Genomic DNA, 17519 nt, shown 5'->3' with positions numbered 1-17519 from the left:
CTCACTGGAGGCAGACACACCTCTGCTGTCTCCCTGTGAGACATTGCTATTGACAAGCCACATGGAGCTACGCTGATGGAGCCAGAGCCTTGGGGCTGGAGGAGCAGCGTGGAGACTCATGCCAGCAACAAGATTCTTCCCTCACCACTGGATCCACAAGACTTTCTACTCCCTGGCCTGTGATCTTCCTGCATTCAGTGTCTTCATGTGTTGTGTGAGTCTGAAGAGGAATTTATAGACTGGTATTGGACGTATGGCCAATATTGGACTTGACCTTGTTTTAATTTACTTCAATTTCATCTTGAACTGTCATATGAGCAATTGATTATTTGTTTTACAGTCAGCCTTGCCTCCTTTGGGCTGCTAATATTAAGCTTCTCCATCATCTCTTCACACAGAAAAAGTAATTTCTCTGAGTTCCATCCAGAGAAGTCCCTATGTATTATAGCTGTTTTTGATCAGTTTCCAACTGAGAAGTCGGTAGAATTCTTCAATTTATTCATCACTAGCTTTAGTATTTCTCAATATATTCTCCCTCTAGAATCTATGCACTTCTGAAAACATTGTTTCCATCTCTCTAACTCTTCTCCAAAAAGTTCTGCACACTTCAGTTTTCATAAAAAAAACTGGGCATCCTCAAGGAACTCCAATTACATTCTGTTTAAATGTCCTTTGGGCTTGGGAACAGATTAAGGACACCAGGTGGGATGGTAAGTTATGATTTGGGCTGCTAACTGAAAGGCCAGTAGTTCAAACCCATCTGGTGCTCTACTCAAGAAAGACAAGGCTATTTGCTCCTTCTAAGAGTTATGGCCTCGGAACCCCTATGTGAGGTCACCATGAGCAGGAATCAACTTGATGGCAGTGAGTTTTTATGTTGAGAACAAAGGTTTTGAAGGTTCTGTAGTCATGAAGCCTGTTCTATATTGCATTTTAGTTTTTGTCAAACTTGCGTGACCACTTCTTCCTTTTACTACACGTTGGTGTTGTGGTTATGTGGCAAGGGCGGCTGTTTGAACCACTCAATGGCTCTGAGAGAGAAAGAAGCAGCTTTCTGCTTCTATTAAGAGTAACAGTCCTGGAAACCTACCCAGGCCGGTCTACCCTGTCCTGTAGGGTCGCTCTTTTGAGCATCTGTGTAAACATCAAGTAAAACAGTGTTCCTCGAGTCAAGAAAGACTCACACAGTGCTGCCTGCTGTTCTAAGAGGATAGATACATCATGATACATCATGAAATTCTGGGTGGGCAACCTCAAGGAGCAGAAAGCTAATGTGTTCTGTACGACCCACTCGTTGCATGAGCCATGTTTGGAAATAACCTTTCCCCTCAGAAGGGATATGGAGCAAACTCAAGAAGGTCTGCACTGAGTGGGTGCAGGATTCGAATTCCTGTAAAGAAGACATTCTCTGTGGAGGTGCCAGCACATCTCACACATCATGTTCTAGAGAAATAGTCTGAGACCATGAAAAGAGGTGAATGGCGTTAACCTTACCTACCTATTCCCGAAGAAGGTTTTTGTAGCCTGCTGTGCTTGACTGGCAAAACCAACGGGCATGCTGGTATCTGGAAGTCACTCCTCTGGGTGCTCTTAGTGTCATATGGGGGTTGAAAGGAATGTTCCGGCACCTTATAATGATACCACCAGTCTCCCTTTATGGAAAAAAGTTGGAAACACAAAATTGAATACTATGGGACATTTTCATGTATTACTTGTTATGTATTTGCAGATATATAATAATGTGATTGAACTACGTAGGAGGATAATATAGTACTAAAACAGAGCTGTAATCTCCCAGAAAAATACCTTGAACAAATATATTTATGAGGGTAATTGTTGTCAACTTCTAAATAAAAAGAACTGATTGATAATTTACAAGTAAGGAACCTTGAGAAAAGGCAATTGTGACACGTAAGAGCGTGGGGACCCTGCGGTGTCAGAGCAGCACTGTGCTCCTCAGGATGCTCAATCTTTGGGGGGCAGACTGCCGGGCCTTTCTCCTGATGCACCTCCTGGGTGGGGTGGGGAGATCATCTACCCTTCCGTTAGCGCGGAGCGCTCGCAAAAACAAACAAATGGAATCATCTGCATTCCACAATGAACTGTTTCAAAAATATGACTCAGAAGGGATGGCTGTATGCCTGTAATAGATTCTAGACAAATGTGAGACTATAAATGAGGCTGTACTGATACCCAAAGAAAGGTATGTAAGAAGCCTAGCTGCTGCATACAGCATCAGCTCTCAAAGAAGCTTGGCTTTTTAAAAGGGCACCTATAAAAGATAAGTCCATGTCAAACCCACAAAGATAAGTGTGTGCATGCGTGTGCACCTGTGTGTATGTGTGTATGTGTGTATGTGTGAGCATGTGTGTGTGCATCTTAATTGAGTCGACAGAAGATTTTCAAGAAAATCAGAAATAGAAGAAATGAAATGTGCCCAGGACAAGAAAATAAGGCTTTCTGAAAATTGAAAACATTCCTGTCTTTAGAGGAAAAAAATCAAGGAAAGGTGGAGGATTTAAAGAAGGGAGGACACGCTCTAGGCAGGAAGAGCTAGCCAATTCGGATTTTGCTAAAGCAAACTGAGAGAGATGCCTGATAATGTAGGGAAGAGGGGACTAGCCTCCGCCCGTTGAGGAGACACAGACCTCCCTCAGGGAGGACCAACTTTCAGGCCAAAGAGAAAAGTGTAGCCTGTTGGTCACTGCTCCTGTGCCGAGAGCACGCTGTTCCGGGGGAGTGAGAGTGTGAGTGCACACAGATGCTCAGGTACCTGTGCATGCCTTTGCCGTACAAGCATTTGCTCACAAGAGACTTAGGAGATTAAAGAGAGAGGTGTGGGGCTATTTTTCTCTTCAGAGAGAGAGAGAGACTCTGCTTTGGGCAGCGCCCTTGACCCTGGGCTGAGGGTTTGACCTATAGATGACTACACCAGCCAGACTAGCGAGTCCAGGGTGGCATCTTTGCGCAGGCTTTGGGGTTCGGGCCACATTTTTCAGACTGTGGAGGCCCCACAGAACAAGGCTGCTCCTTTCAGGCTGTCTGCTGGTGGGGACCTTCCTGTTGACTCAGAGCCCCTCACCCCGGGGGCCCCTTGGCCACATTTGGAACCAGTGTAAGGCAGGTGCTGTCTGATCTTCATGCCTTCAAAACATTATTTTCTTGCGTGAACATACTGTTTCCTCTTCTTTGGGAAGTCTGAAGAATTAATTCTCTGGGGAGAAGGGACCAGAGCAAAGGAGGGCCCCAAGGGGTTGGGAGGTTGCTAGAGAAGGCTGAGCTCTCACAGCAGCTGGGACCTGGCTGAGGGTCACCAAGGAATCCACCAACAAGCTCATTCCTAGGGCTCCAACTAGAACCCACTGCCACCGAGCCAGTGCTGACTCACAGGAGCAGCTGGTGGTTTTGAACTGCTGACCTCTCAGATTGCAGTATAACGTGTAACCACTGTGCCACCAGGGCTCCTTCTAGTGAACCAGGAGTGGCTTTGGAAAGTGCTATTACAAACTCCATGGTGTTCAAGGTCATGTCGGCTAACATTGCACCGAAGTTTGTCCCTATTATGCTGTAGAAGTAGGAGCCCTCATGGCGCGGTGGGTAAGGCACTCCAGAGCCAACTAAGAAGCTGGCAGTTTGATGGATTGAACCCCAAGCCCCTTTTGAGGAGGAAGATGTGGCAGGTGGCTTCCTAGAGACCTCAGGGTTATGGTCCTGGGAGTGCTAGGGAGCAGTACTTCACTGTGTCCTATCGGGTGACTCTGAGCCCCAGGGGACAAGCCCTCCTGGGTGGAATCAGCTTCTCTCTGCTTGACCTTTTACTTGATTTCAAACTTACTTTTACTCTCTCTCAAAATATTTGACTCATTTAGCCTTTAGCACGAATAAGTAATGATACTACTGCTGACAACCACTCCTAAGTCTTGTGGGTTCATTTATTTTTTAAAAGAAAATTAGTTGGAACCGATTTACGACATCTGTGTCTTTCACACTTCTAGTCTCAGGCCAGGTTGTTTCCCGCAGAGCCTTCTAAGGAAGGATGGGTTCGCTTTAGAGCAGTTCTGAGCTTGAGCAGGCAAGCATCTACACGAAGTCTGAGAATTTGGCGAGCCTGGGCTTCTGGTGCTAGATTTCTTTCCCAGGGATGGGCATGATCTGACCATGACACTCGATTGATTTCAGATCACAAAAAATTGGTGCAAACGCCGCCGCAAGGGCAACTCCAACAGTCACCTCCAAACTGCTCTTGGAAGGGTTTAAGGAGGCGTCCTGTTCCTGGGAAGAGCTCCCATTTGCACACAGTACCTGTCTGTCTGATGACCTTCAAGATTATCCGTGTATAGACGTGTACAGAGAACTCCCGCACAGCAATCTCTACTTAAAGATACAGTTACATCGTGACTACAGCGATTGGCCTCTTGGGCCAGCGGGCAGAGAGATGAGGTGCAGGGCACCAGCAACATCACGATTATCTGAGAACATTTAGACCAGTGGTTCTCAACCTTCCTAAGGCCGAAACCATTTAATACAGTTCCTCATGTTGTGACCCTCCAACCATAAAATTATTGTCGTTGCTACTTCATAACTGTTATTTTGCTATAAATTTGGTGACCCCTGTGAAAGGGTTGTTTGACCCCCAAAAGGGTTGTGACTCCCAAGTTGAGACCTGCTGATTTAAACCATTTTTTCCCATTTTCCCTCTTCATGTGTCATGCTGGAAAAGCAGTCTTCTCTTGGTCAGCATGGTTTTCACAGCATCTACTGATTATCTACTGGACCCAGCACTGCATCAGAACTCTGTCAGGGTGTCCTGGTTTTCTGCTCAAGATGCTGGGCTTTCTGGTCACCAGGGTGGTGAACAGTACAGAGAGCAGGCTCCTACAGATTCCAAGAGATGACATATTCTAAGTACACAACTACAGAACCATCTTCCCGGTCACGACACAGCCCTTCCTTCCCTGTCAGCATCCTTTTTCATGAAAGCCTCCCTGGCCACTATTTCAGGCTGGCCACCCTTACCCCTTACTGCCATCTTGCAGCACCTACCTCCATCTAGCAGTCTGTCTACGTTGGACTGATTTATTCTATTTGCCCCTTTAGGTGTTAATTCTATCACCACTCGTGCTCTCACTAAATGTCAGTTACACGAGGAGATGCTTTGATCAATGCTGCATCAGCTCGGGTCCAGAACAGTGCTGACACAGTGCCTTATTTATTTTAATCCTTATAGATAAGGAGAATGGCCTGACTGGGAGAGCCTAAGTGGCTCGCCCATGGTCACGGAGCTTGTGTGTGGTGGCCGGGAGGAGGAGGAGGAGGAACTAGCGTTGCATGCCACAGTAAGGATGAGCCTCAGACAACATCGACTCAGCCAGCCCCACACAGCTAGACTCCCCCCACCCCCCGGATCCGGCTTTCTGGGAAAGGCAAAGTGCAAGGAAACAGATGGCTGGTTTCCGGGGTCTGGAATGGAGCTGAGGATGGCTACTCTGGTGTACTGGGAAGTTTTTTGGGTGATGAAAAATCCTCTATTTCTATCTTGTGGTGGGCTAACTTGACTGTATGCATTTGCAAAAAAAAAAAAATCAGACTTATGCACTAAAAATGGAATTTTCTTGACTATAACTCTAGTTGGTCAAATACTATACACCTCATCCAAAGAGGTTCACATCTATGAATATTTCACTGTATCTAGCAAAGGCGACTTGCAGATATAATTAAAGACAGAGCTGGAGATGGGAAGATTATCCTGGATTATCTGGATGGGCCCAACTTGATCACAATGGTTCCCAAGGCAGAAGAATGAGTTCAAGAGAGATCTGAAGATATTATTCTCCTGGCTGTAAAGATGGTGCACGGGATTCTGAGCCAAGGAGTGCCCGTGGACTCCTAGGCAAGGAAGCAAATGAGCGCCCCCACAAGTAACTTAGGCGATAGCAAGTGAGATTGAGTCCGGACTGCTGGCCTTCAGAACGCTACGAGAAGAAACCTGCTGTTTTAAGCTACTAGTTGTGGTCACTGGTTACAGCAGCAACCGGAAACTAACACAGCAAACTATACCTCACCAAACCTGACTTAAAAGAAAAAAGATAATGAAATACATTTCAGTAGCTGACATAATTAATCAGTATGGTTCGACTAAGCTTACACTTTGGATTTGAAACATATGGGCTCTCCCTTGCTAACAAGTAAACTTGAGTAAGTTAATTTGCCTCTGAAGTTTGGTATTCTTACTGTAAAACATTTCGAATATCTCACAGAAATCGTGCAGATCAAAGTATATATTTTACATAAAGCACTTTGCTCTAGCAATTGATACACTTTTAAAAATGATAGTTATCATTTTATAAAACATGTGAGTATCATGGGAAAATTACTGAGTATTAAGGGAAATTTAAATGTTAGAATGTGTCACAAATACAACATTATAGAGGAAATGTCTAATAAAGATATTTTATTAAATATATTTCTAATAACAACTAAGTCCAACTTAGTGACTCTAAATGGACTCAGACTATAAAAATAATTATTTAAAGTAATTATTTGGTTTGGAGATGTGTATGCACACATATACACACACACGTCTCTAAATGCCAACAATGATGAAAATATCTGGAAAAAACCCTATAAATCTCACTGCCAGTCAGTCAATTATGACTCATACTGACATTCTAGGGCAGAGCAGAACTGCTTCTATGGATTTCTGAGCCTGTAAATCTTTACTACAGTGTCATCTTTCCCTCCAGGGGCATCTGGTGGGTTGAACCGCTGACTTGGAGGTTAGAAGCCCAACTCACAACACACGCACCCACCAAAGCTCCAAACAGTGACTATGAGAGGCCTCAGAAAGTTTATGGGAAAATGGAATGAAAAGATGATAGAATTTTCTGGGAGCTTTTGGGAGCCTCCTCCTACCATGGTTTGAGAATGTACAAGTCATTCTCTAGAGTAGTTCCAGGCTGCTGCTTTCAACTACTGGTCTCTAAAGGCACGGCACTAAGATGTGTCACATCCTTTAAATCGTCTGCGACCAAACTATCCAGTAGCATAGCTTCTAAGTCTATATTTGTAAATAACAAAAGTCTGTCCAACCTGCTGGTCTGGCCCCTTGTGATCTATGTAGGGAACCGGCTCATTGTATGTTCTTGCGTTTGTGTTCATGAATCTAGCATAATAGACACGTCCTCTCCGGACACAGGGTTTTGAAGGCTGTGATGCTTTTCCAGGTTCTTCTTCATGTTTGATTTCTTCTTTTTGTTCAGTAGCTGCATCTTCTATTTTGTGTTGCCTGAAAAACATAATTGAATATTAAGTTGTTTATTCCAATAAGCATTTCAGTACTGATAGAATCATTTGGAGGCGCAAAGGAAATAAACAGCTCACTGGAAGTCAGGAAGACTCTCCCTGTGAGACATTCCTGTTGACAAGCCACATGGAGCTACACTGATGCAGCTAGATCCCTGGAGCTGGAGGAGCCACGTGGAGACCCACGCCAGCGCTGAGATGCTTACACGGCCACTGGATCCACAAGACTTTCCACCCACTGCCTGTGATCCTCCTGTGTTTGGTGTCATTGCATGTGCTGCGTGAGTCTGAAGAGGACTTTATAGACTGGTATCAGACATTTGGGATAATATCGGATGTATGCACTTGATCTGAACTGGGCTGGGATGCTTTCTTAATGTAAAATTGATCTTTAAGAAGTATTCAGGCTATACTTTTTCCAAGGCAGATTTCTTTGTTCTGCAGTCCAATACCATAATTCAAATGCATCAACTCTTCTTTAGTCTTCCTTATTCATTGTCTGCCGTTCACATGCATATAGAGAGAGTAGAAATGCCGTGGCTTGGGTCAGGCATATTTAATCTTCAAATCAGACTTGCCCAATGAAATACGTCATTTAGTTTCTTCACTGCTACTTCCATGAACACAGACTGTGCATCCAGGCAAAATTAAATCCTTGACAATTTCCATCTTTTTTCTGTTCATCATGATGTTGGTCCATTTGTGAGGATTTTGATTGTTTGTTTTTACATGTAGGTGTAATCCATATTGAAGGCTGCAGTCTACGTCTCCATCAGCAAGTGCTTCCAATCGTCCTGGCTTTCAGCAAGCGAGATTGTGTCATCTCACATCACATGCTCTTAGTAAACATTCCTCCAACTCAAATGTCAGAATCTTCTTCATAAGCCCGGTGTCATGGATTATGTGCTCATAATACAGAATGGATACTAAATATGGATAAATGGTACAAGACTGATTTTAAAGCATGCAGGACTCCCTTGTGCTGTTTGCACAGTTTTGGTCCATGTATCGTTTCCGCAAGAGCAGAATGAAGTGTTCTGGATTCCCATTCCTCAGAATTTATCCACAGGTTGTTATGAGCTATACTGTCAAACGCCTTTGGATAATCCAATGAAACACAAGTAACCATCCTGCTGCTATTTTCTGTTCTCAGCCAAGATCCATCTAACTTCAACAGCGATAACCCTTGTGCCAAAAAAACCTTCTGAATCCAGCTTGAATTCCTGGTAGCTCTCTGAGCACTGCTGCAACCATTGATGAATCATCTTCAGAAAATTATACTTGCATGTGCTATTACTGATATTGTTCAATAATTTGGTATGAGCAGGTATCTCTCTTCCAATTTTCTTGGCATAGACCATAGATTCATTTCCAAACTTTTTTGGCCTACTGCCCCCCTTTAGGGAAAAAAAAAATCACTCGGTACCCACTGGCAATTACAAACATTCATACTACAGCTCACAGTCAAGGATGAAGTGCAGGTGCATGCATTGTCAGCTCCCCTGGATCATTCCAGTGTCCCAGGTGGTGGTACTGCCTCCTTTGGCAATAGATGGATGGGTGCAGTGAGCCTTGGTGGTATAGGGGTTTCAGGTTAGAAACCCAGAAGAACAGGTCTACCCTGTGCTATAGCGTCAGTAGAAGTCGGAATCAACTCAATGACAGTGAGATTTGAGTTGCTTTTGAGTGCTTTATTAGCTGTTGAAACATTTCAATTGGAATTATGTCAGTATTAGAGGGTGTTGATTATATGCTACCTCTTGAAATGGTTGAATGTTGACCAGTTCTTTTTGGTATAGTGTTGTTATATATCATATCATTTTCTTTTCGCTATTTTGCCCATAGAATCTTTCAATATCTCAACTCGAGGCTTCAACATTTTCTTTAGCTCTTTCAGCTTGAGATACGCTGAGTGTGTATTTTCTTCTGGCTTTCTAACTCCACATCTTTGCACATTTCACTGTAATACTTGTCTTTATCTTGAGCTGCCCTTTGACATTTTCTATTCAGGACTTGTACTTCATCAGTTCTTTCACTGACTAGCTAATCTAATTTCAAGAGCAAGTTTCAGAGTCTCTTCTGACATCCACTTGGATCTTTTCCTTGAGTTTTTAATGACCTTTTGCTTTCCTCATGTATGATGTTCTTGATATCGTCCCACAGCTTCAAAGGTCTTCCATCATTAGAGTACAATGAGTCAAAGCTATTCTTGATATGTTTTCAAAATTCAGGTGGGATATGCTCAAGGGTGTATTTTGGTTCTCATAGATTTAATTTTCTTCAACATTAACCTCAATTTACATAAGAGAAATTGATGGGCTGTTCCACAGGCAGTTACTTGCATCGTTTTGGTTGCTAATATCCCACAGATGTAGTTAATTTGATTCCTGCTTAGTCTGTCTGGTGAGGTCCACATGTACAGTCATTGTTTTCGTTGTTGGAAAATGATATTTGCAATGAAGACATTATTGGTCTTGCAAAATTCTATCATGAGTTCTCCAGCTTCCTTTTTATCACCAAGGCCACCTTTTCCAACCACTGCCCCTTCTTTTATATTTTTCAAGTTTCACATTCCAAACACATAATTATCAACCATTTTTATTTCATATTTGATCAATTTCAGACAAAGAAATCGGGAGAATTCTTTGATTTTTCCTCACTAGCTTTAGTGGTAACCAAGTCATCAGTCAATTCTAACTCATAGTGACCCTGACAGAGTAGAACTTTTCCTGTGGTTTCCAAAACTGGAACTCTTTATGGGAATAAAAGACCCCTATCTTTCAGACCTGGTGGTGCAGTGATTACACAGTGGGCTGCTAACTACAAGGTCAGTAGTTCAAAACCACCCGCCTCTTCCCAGGAGAAAGGTGGGCTTTATACTCACATAAAGAGTTCCAGTCTTGGAAACCCACAGGGGGAACTCCTCTCTGTCCTCTAGGGTCACTATGAGTTGGAATCAATTCAATGGTATTGAGTTTGGCTTTTGGAGCTTGAAAGGTAGGTACAAAGATTTGAACAATATTATATTAATTGGGTTTCCTTCTAGGTTTATAGATATTATTCTGTCACAGAAAGTATTATTCTTCAAGACAAATCTTGAGATGTTATTTTTGACAATAAATGTGACATCATTCCTCATGAATTGACCTTTGTCAAAATGGCCAATATTAGTCCATCGTCGCTTACCTAGAATGTTGATCTTCATGCATTTCATTTTGTACAACTTCCAATTTTCCTAGATTGATACTTTGTACAATATTCTGACTGGTTATGAAAGTATGCAGCAATTTCTTCTCATTTTGAGCCATACCCCATCAGCAAATGACAGTCCTGAAAATTTCACTCCTGAAAACTTTACTCCATTTGCATCAACTCTACTTGAGGAGGCAGCTCTTCCTCAGGTGTATTTTGAGTGCTGCCAACCTGAGGGGTTCATCTTCCGGCACACTCTCTGACAATGTTTTGATGCTATTCTTAAGGTTTTTAGTGGCCAGTCCCTCAGAAGTGGCCAGCCTATTCCACTGGTCTTCATTTGGAAACTCTATGGAAACCTATGACCCTGCCAGTATTGAAATATCACTGACATAGCTTCCAGCAACACACAAGGGTCCACAGTGTGACAAACTGACAGAGAAGTGGTGGAGCGACTCTTCGAAACATACCAAATACTTCATGGGATAGTTTACTGGTCGTAAAAGGCTTCAGGCCGTAATCTTGTGGGATAACACCAGGATCCCTGGTGGGTGCAATAGACTATACATTGGGTGTCTAACCAAAAGGTCAGCAGTATGAACCCACCAGTCACTCTGATGGAGAAAGATGCTTCCTATGTGTTTACAATCCGGCAAACCCTATGGAGCAGCTCTACGCTGTCCTGTAGAGTTTTTATGAGTTAAAATGACTTCACAGCAGTAGGCTGGTTTGGTTTGGTATGTTTAATTCATAAAGTGGGCATGGCTTAAAATGAGAAGAAACAGCATGTACCAAGCATGAATCTAGGAAAATTGGAAATCACTACACAGCAAGTGGAAAGTACAAGCACTGTTATGCTAGGCCATGAGTTGCAAACTTATGAGATGGGAGAGCCAATTTTGTCCCTCCCAACAATGTAAAAATTATTCAAGAACCAAAAAATATTTTATAAACAAATGAAATCACAATTACCTGAATAATATCCTTGAAATGTTTTCAATTTTACTTCAGAGCCACGTGTGACAGACCCAGACGCTGCATATGGCTCACGAGCCGGTTCTAGGCCTTAGGGAGCTGAAATGGACTGGCGTTGGCCACTTGACACCAGAAAACCATATGGCCCACTACTCAGGGGACGACACTCAGGGAAGATGTTGTCCTCGTCAGGCAAAAGGACATTTCCAGATCAATCTTCAAGAACCTTGCTGTCTGTGATAGAAGAATTTCTATCTTCACGCAAGGCAATCCAGTCAATACTATTATTCACATTTATGCACCGATCATGACAGCACATGGTTCAAAAATTGAAGAATTCTACCAATGTTTGTCAGACTTTGATCAAACATTCATTGATAATTATTGGAGAATGGAATGCAAAAGTTGGAAACGAAGAGGAAAGAACAGTATTTGGAAAATGTGGTCTTGGTGACAGAAATGAAACTAGAGATCGCATAATAGAATTTTGCAAGACCGACAACTTGTTCATAACAAATACCTTTTCTGAACAACACAAACGGCAACTATACACATGGACTTCATAAAAAGAAATACACAGAAATCAAATGGACGACATCTGTGGGAAGACACGATGCAGATGCTCAATTAACAGCAGCTAAAACCAGCGATTGCTCATATAACAGGCCAACTCCTGGAAGCCTTTTGCTGCTGGTAGGATCAGCTCTGGTGTTGCCATGTTTGAGAACCATGATGCACTTCCTGGAAATATTTTCTGAAGAAAACAGAGTGAAAGCAGAACAACACTCAAGAGATGCAGAATACACAATATTGGATGTGACTGTCTGAGAGGTGAAGCATACACTATTACATAGAAAAGCCTTTATTTGTAAGTAGGGAAAGTTCTAGGTTGTATTTTGTGCCTAGCATACTTGAATTTCATGAACATCTCAAGAACAGCATTTGCTGCATTGAGCACTAATCACAGAACTGATGAGCTGTGGGAGGACATCACAAATGAAGAAAAAGGTCAGTAAAAATATAGGAAAGGAAGAAAAGATCCAAGTGGTTGTCAGAAGAGACTCTGAAACTTGCTCTTAATTGTAGAGTAGCTAAGGCTCATGAAAGAAATGATGAAGTCAGAGAGTTGAATACTAAGTTTCAGAGGACAGCGTGAGGAGAAAAGCCAAATATACTAAAATGTGCAAATATCGAGAGCTAGAAAATCAAAAAGGAAGAAGACATTTGGCATATCTGAAATTGAAATAACGTGAGAAAAATTCAAGCTTTGAGTTGCAACATTGCAAGATTCTGTGGGCAAAATATTGAACGATGCAGGAAGCATCCAAAGAAGACGGGAAGAATAGTGACTGTACCAAAAAGAACCACTCGCCACTCCATCATCTTAGGAGGCAGTATATGAGCAAGAGCCAATGGTGCTTCAGGAAAAAGTTTAAGGTACACTGAAAGCATAAGCCCAAAACAAGGCTCCAGGAACTTATCGAACGCCGACGGAAATGTTTCACAAGCTGATGAAGCACTGGAGCATACAGCCCCTGTGCTAGGAGCTTTGACAGGCAGCTATTGGACAACTGATTTGAAGAAATCCATATCTGTACCCATTCCAAAGGAAGGTGACCCAAAAGAACGCTCAGACTAAAGGACGATACTATTGATAGCACACGCAAACAAGATTTGACGGTCATCCATCTAATGGTTGCAGCACCACACTGACAGATTGCTGCCAGAGATTCAGAAGCGGATGTGGGAGGGCCAGCATGCTGATGTCAGATGTATCTTGGCTCAAAGCAGAGAATACCAAAAGATGTTTACTTCTGTTTTATTGGCTATCAAGACACTCGACTGTATGGATTATAACAAACTATGGACAATCTTGAGAAGAATTGGAATTCCAGAACAATTCATTGTGCTTATACAGAACTTGTACATGGATCAATAGGCAGTTGTGTGAACAGAAAAAGTGTATACTGCATGGGTTTAAAATCAGGAGAGGTATGCATCAGGTATGTCTCTTCTCACCATGCTTATTCAGTCTATATGCTGAGCAAATAATGAGAAATTGGATTATACGAAGAAGAATGTGGCATCAGGATTGGAGGAAGGCTTATTAACAACCTGCAATATGCAGATGACACAACCTTGCTTGTTGAAAGCGGGGAGGACTTGAAGCACTTGCTGATGAAGATCAAGGACTGCAGCCTTCAGTTTGGATTACAACCCAATGTAAAGAAGACCAAAATCCCCACAGTTGGACCAATGGGGAACAGCATGATAAATAAAGAAAAGTTAAAGTTGTCAAGGCTTTAGTCTTGCTTGGATCCAAAATCAGTGCTCATGGAAGCAGCAGTCAAGAGAGCAAAAGATGTGTTGCATTAAGTAAATCTGCTGCACAAGACCTCTTTAGAGTACTGAAAAGCAAGGCTCTTATTTCAAACACAAAGGTGTACCTGACCTAAGCCATGGTATTTCAACTGTTTCATATTCATGTGAAAGTTGGACACTGCATAACGGAGACTGAAGAAGAATTGATGCTTTTGAATTGTGATGCTGGCGAAGAATACTGAAAGTGTCATGGGCTAATAACACGACAAATAAATCTTTCTTGGAAGAAGTATGGCCAGGTGCTCCTTAGATGCAAGGATATCAAGAGTTCATCCTACATACTTTGCATATGTTGTCAGGAGAGAGCAGTCCCTGGGGAAGGTCATCCTGCAGGAACAGTGAAACGGAGGAAGGTCCTCAACATGATGGAGTGACACAGCGACTGCCTCCAAGGGCTCTGGCACAGGGAGAACTGTGAGGTTGCTGTAGGGCCAGGCGGTGTTTTGTTTTCTTGTGCAGAGGGTTTTTATAGGTTGGAACCAACTGGATGGCACCGAACACCAACAGGGGAGGTTCACATTAAAATAGAGATAGATAGTGCAGTCGAGAACATACAGACACCTGCAACCTGGGTGTTTCCTTTCTCTACCAATGCAGATGTAGAACAGGCAGGGCGATCATTTTGTATACCAGAAACATGAGACACAGGTGTTGCCTATGCAAAGCTGTTGCACCTGCTCTGTCAGGTTATAACAGCCCATCCTGTTCTCTGAGCTCCCCGAGGGCCCACAGTCTTTTCTGTGGTTGGACCTGATGGTAGTTAATGAGCCGGGCACACAGGTCTTCCTTATTGAAAACCAGAGCCAGCTCTCTCTTCCATCATGTTGTGTTTTCTTTCTCTTCCATTACAACCTTTAAATGGCTTTCCATGGCATTTGCAATAAAATACTGCCTCGTCACAAGAGCGCTCAGGTGGAGTGACTCTGCTCCAGCTAAATTCTTCATCCTCACTCAGACAACAGCCCCCTTACTTCTCCAACAACCCCACCTTCCTTCAGTTTGTGAGCACTTCAATCTCTGTGTTTGCACATGCTGTTACCTCTGCCCGTGAGCCTTGCTCCCAGGCCCTTACACAGCTGGCTCACTGCCACGCAGGTTATTTTCTTAGGTTGTTTTTACCTTTCCTCTCCCTCCACCCCAACCTCGTGCATCCTAGAACAGAGTACTTTCTTTTGTAACACTTACCACAATGTATAAGCATGAAGCCACTTTTTTGTTTACTTGTTTATAATAAGCACTGCCAACAGCCCTGAATTGTCAATAATGTCCAGGAAGGTGGTCATTGTACCTGGTTCACTATAGGTAAATAGATTGTCACTGTAATAACTACCGTATATACTCAAATATAAGCTGACCTGAATATCAGCTGAGGCACCTAATTTTACCACAAAAACTGCATTAAAAATGTGCTGAAAAAACTCGGCTTATACCCAAGTGTATACGGTACCTATTTCTAGAGGATCTGCTTGAACTGATTTTTTACATGGCTTTGTTATGGCTGCACACTCCCAGCCAAACACACATACAAAGCACCCTTAGATTCCAACTCCCCGTTTCACACCAAAAGTTGCCTTTTTACAATGACCTTAGACAACTTCATTAGCAGTAAAAATGTAAGGATTTTTCTGTTATCTTCAGGAGATGTAAGCATTTAAAGGGGGTGACTTTTTGGTCAATTAATTTATCATTGTAGACTTCTGACATCTTTTTTCCCCTCTGTGTCTCATAGTTGTGACCCCCCCCCCCCCAGCAATGCATTTGTATGAGAATCACATCTTTGGAAGAAAGGGCTATAATACTTGCTTGCATATACGTTCATTTGATCAAGCTCATAGTGGGAATGGCTTTAGACTGATACATAAATGTGAAATAGGCAATTTTGAATAACCGCTGACTAGCAGGAAAACCAGAGGAGCCGGTGGTGTAGTGGTTATGAGTTGGGCTGAGATGCGCATGGTTGGCAGTTTGAGACTACCAGCAGCTCCAGGGGAGAAAGATGGGCTTTCTGCTCTGGGAAACAGTTCATCTCAGAAGCCCACAGGGGCGCTGCTCTGAGTCAACGGTGACTCAATGGCAGTGAGTCAGGTTTGGATTCTGGAGTAGGAAAACACAGTCAAAACCAGCAATGCACTCTGACCGACATCAGACCTAGTTTGGAATCCTAGTTCAATCATTTAATATCTGAGCTTTAGTTTCTTTGTTTGCATACCTGCTGTAACCTATGTGAGAACTGTATTTCATAGTTTTTTCAACAAATACTTATTGAGACTCTATGTGGCTTATTCCTTGAAACCAGAAGAAGGTTTAGACAGCTCTCAAAGTAATTCTCATGCACATTAGAAATTAAGAACTGCTGTGAGGGGGGAAGTGCAGCCCTTGGGGGTGTGACCCTGCCTCCACTCCTCTCTTTACTAACTGTCCTTCACTAGTTCTCACCTTTTAGGGTACAGTAAAGCTAAAACCTCAAGCACTGCACCCCTGCCCTCCAGAGCCATTTGGGGACCCCAATTTGAGAGTGGCTGCAGATGTAGTGTCGCTGGAAAGCACAGGTGGTGAAGCAGCCACTAGCCAGAAGATTGGCAGCTTGCCCCATGCAGGAGCACGGGCCCCTGCGGATCTGCTTCCGGGCCACAGCTCACCCATTCACTGCTATCCAGCTAATGCCAACTCACGGCGACTCTATGGGATAGGGTAGACTGCTCCTGAGTTTCTGAGACCTCGGTCCTTGAAGACGGCAGCCCAAAGCACAACCACCAGGCCAGAATGTCTGGGGCAGACTCCACAGAAGCAGAGGGACACACTGTGTCTGAGGCCTTTTGAAAGACAAGGGGCATCTCATGTTATGGGAGGAGCTTGGCTTTCCCTCTGAGATGACCACCTGGGGTGCAGTGGTTGACTGCAGTTTTCACAAGCAGCAAAGGACTGCCTAGAAGGTTCTTCAGAGCCTCTAGGGCAAACATGGTAGCTGGGACCAAGGTGGGAGGAGGTGAGGGGCGGGCAGGCAAGGGTAGGGAAATAGATTCTAGATGTATTTGAGAGACCGAGTCTGCAGAATTTGCTAATGGATTAAATGCGGGTGTGAAAAGGATAATTTTAAAATCGACTTCAAGACGTGGGGGCGAGGCAATGCATGTAAGATACCGGACACACAGTGTGAGCAGTTACCGGTGCTTTAAAAACGGCGGTTGTTAGCGCTCCGCCAAGAGGGGGAAGAGGTAGGAGGCGGAGAGAAGAGGGAACGCCGGTTCCCAGGCTGCTCCCGGTGGGTGTCACTGGCCCTCTCCCAGGAGGGTGGCTTTTGCTGGTGCCCCGCTCGCCCCCCAGGGACAGAGCACTCCACTTACTGCCGCTTTTCCTCCTTCCCCGCCATGAGCCGCCGCTCAGGCCTGCCACGAGCCAGTGGGCGCCCCGCAGCACGAGCTCGGGAAGCCGGGTCAGAAAGCGGGAGCAACAGCGCCGCGACTGTGACTCGCGCGTTGCTAGGCGACGGCGGGCTCGGCGTCGGGGCGGGGCGGGGCGGCGCGCAGGCGCAGTCGCCTCGCTGGGCGGGGACTGGCGACTGCGCCGGGTGGCTGCGTGCGGGGGCGCCGGCCGGAGCGTCCGCCCGTGTCCGTGTCCGTGTCCGTGTCCGTGTCCGTGTCCGTGTCCGTGTCCGTGTCCGTGTCCGT

At 44.1% G+C, this 17519-nt stretch overlaps 1 protein-coding gene across 1 annotated transcript in view; it reads right to left on the bottom strand.

The window, feature by feature from the left end:
• The window catches only part of CIMIP6 (ciliary microtubule inner protein 6), a 38678-nt gene extending 21457 nt beyond the window's left edge, over positions 1–17221 (bottom strand). The window contains 3 exon segments of the mRNA XM_075536038.1: positions 1499–1652; positions 7090–7285; positions 17196–17221. Of these exon segments, the coding sequence (XP_075392153.1) occupies positions 1499–1652; positions 7090–7285; positions 17196–17221 (376 nt within the window).
• Positions 17222–17519: the final 298 nt, after the last annotated feature.

The sequence above is a fragment of the Tenrec ecaudatus genome, chromosome 17 (assembly GCF_050624435.1).
Source record: "Tenrec ecaudatus isolate mTenEca1 chromosome 17, mTenEca1.hap1, whole genome shotgun sequence".
In the NCBI taxonomy this organism is placed as follows: domain Eukaryota; kingdom Metazoa; phylum Chordata; class Mammalia; order Afrosoricida; family Tenrecidae; genus Tenrec; species Tenrec ecaudatus.
Note: the sequence above shows the minus strand (reverse complement) of the source record. Positions and strands in the feature narration are given on the sequence as shown.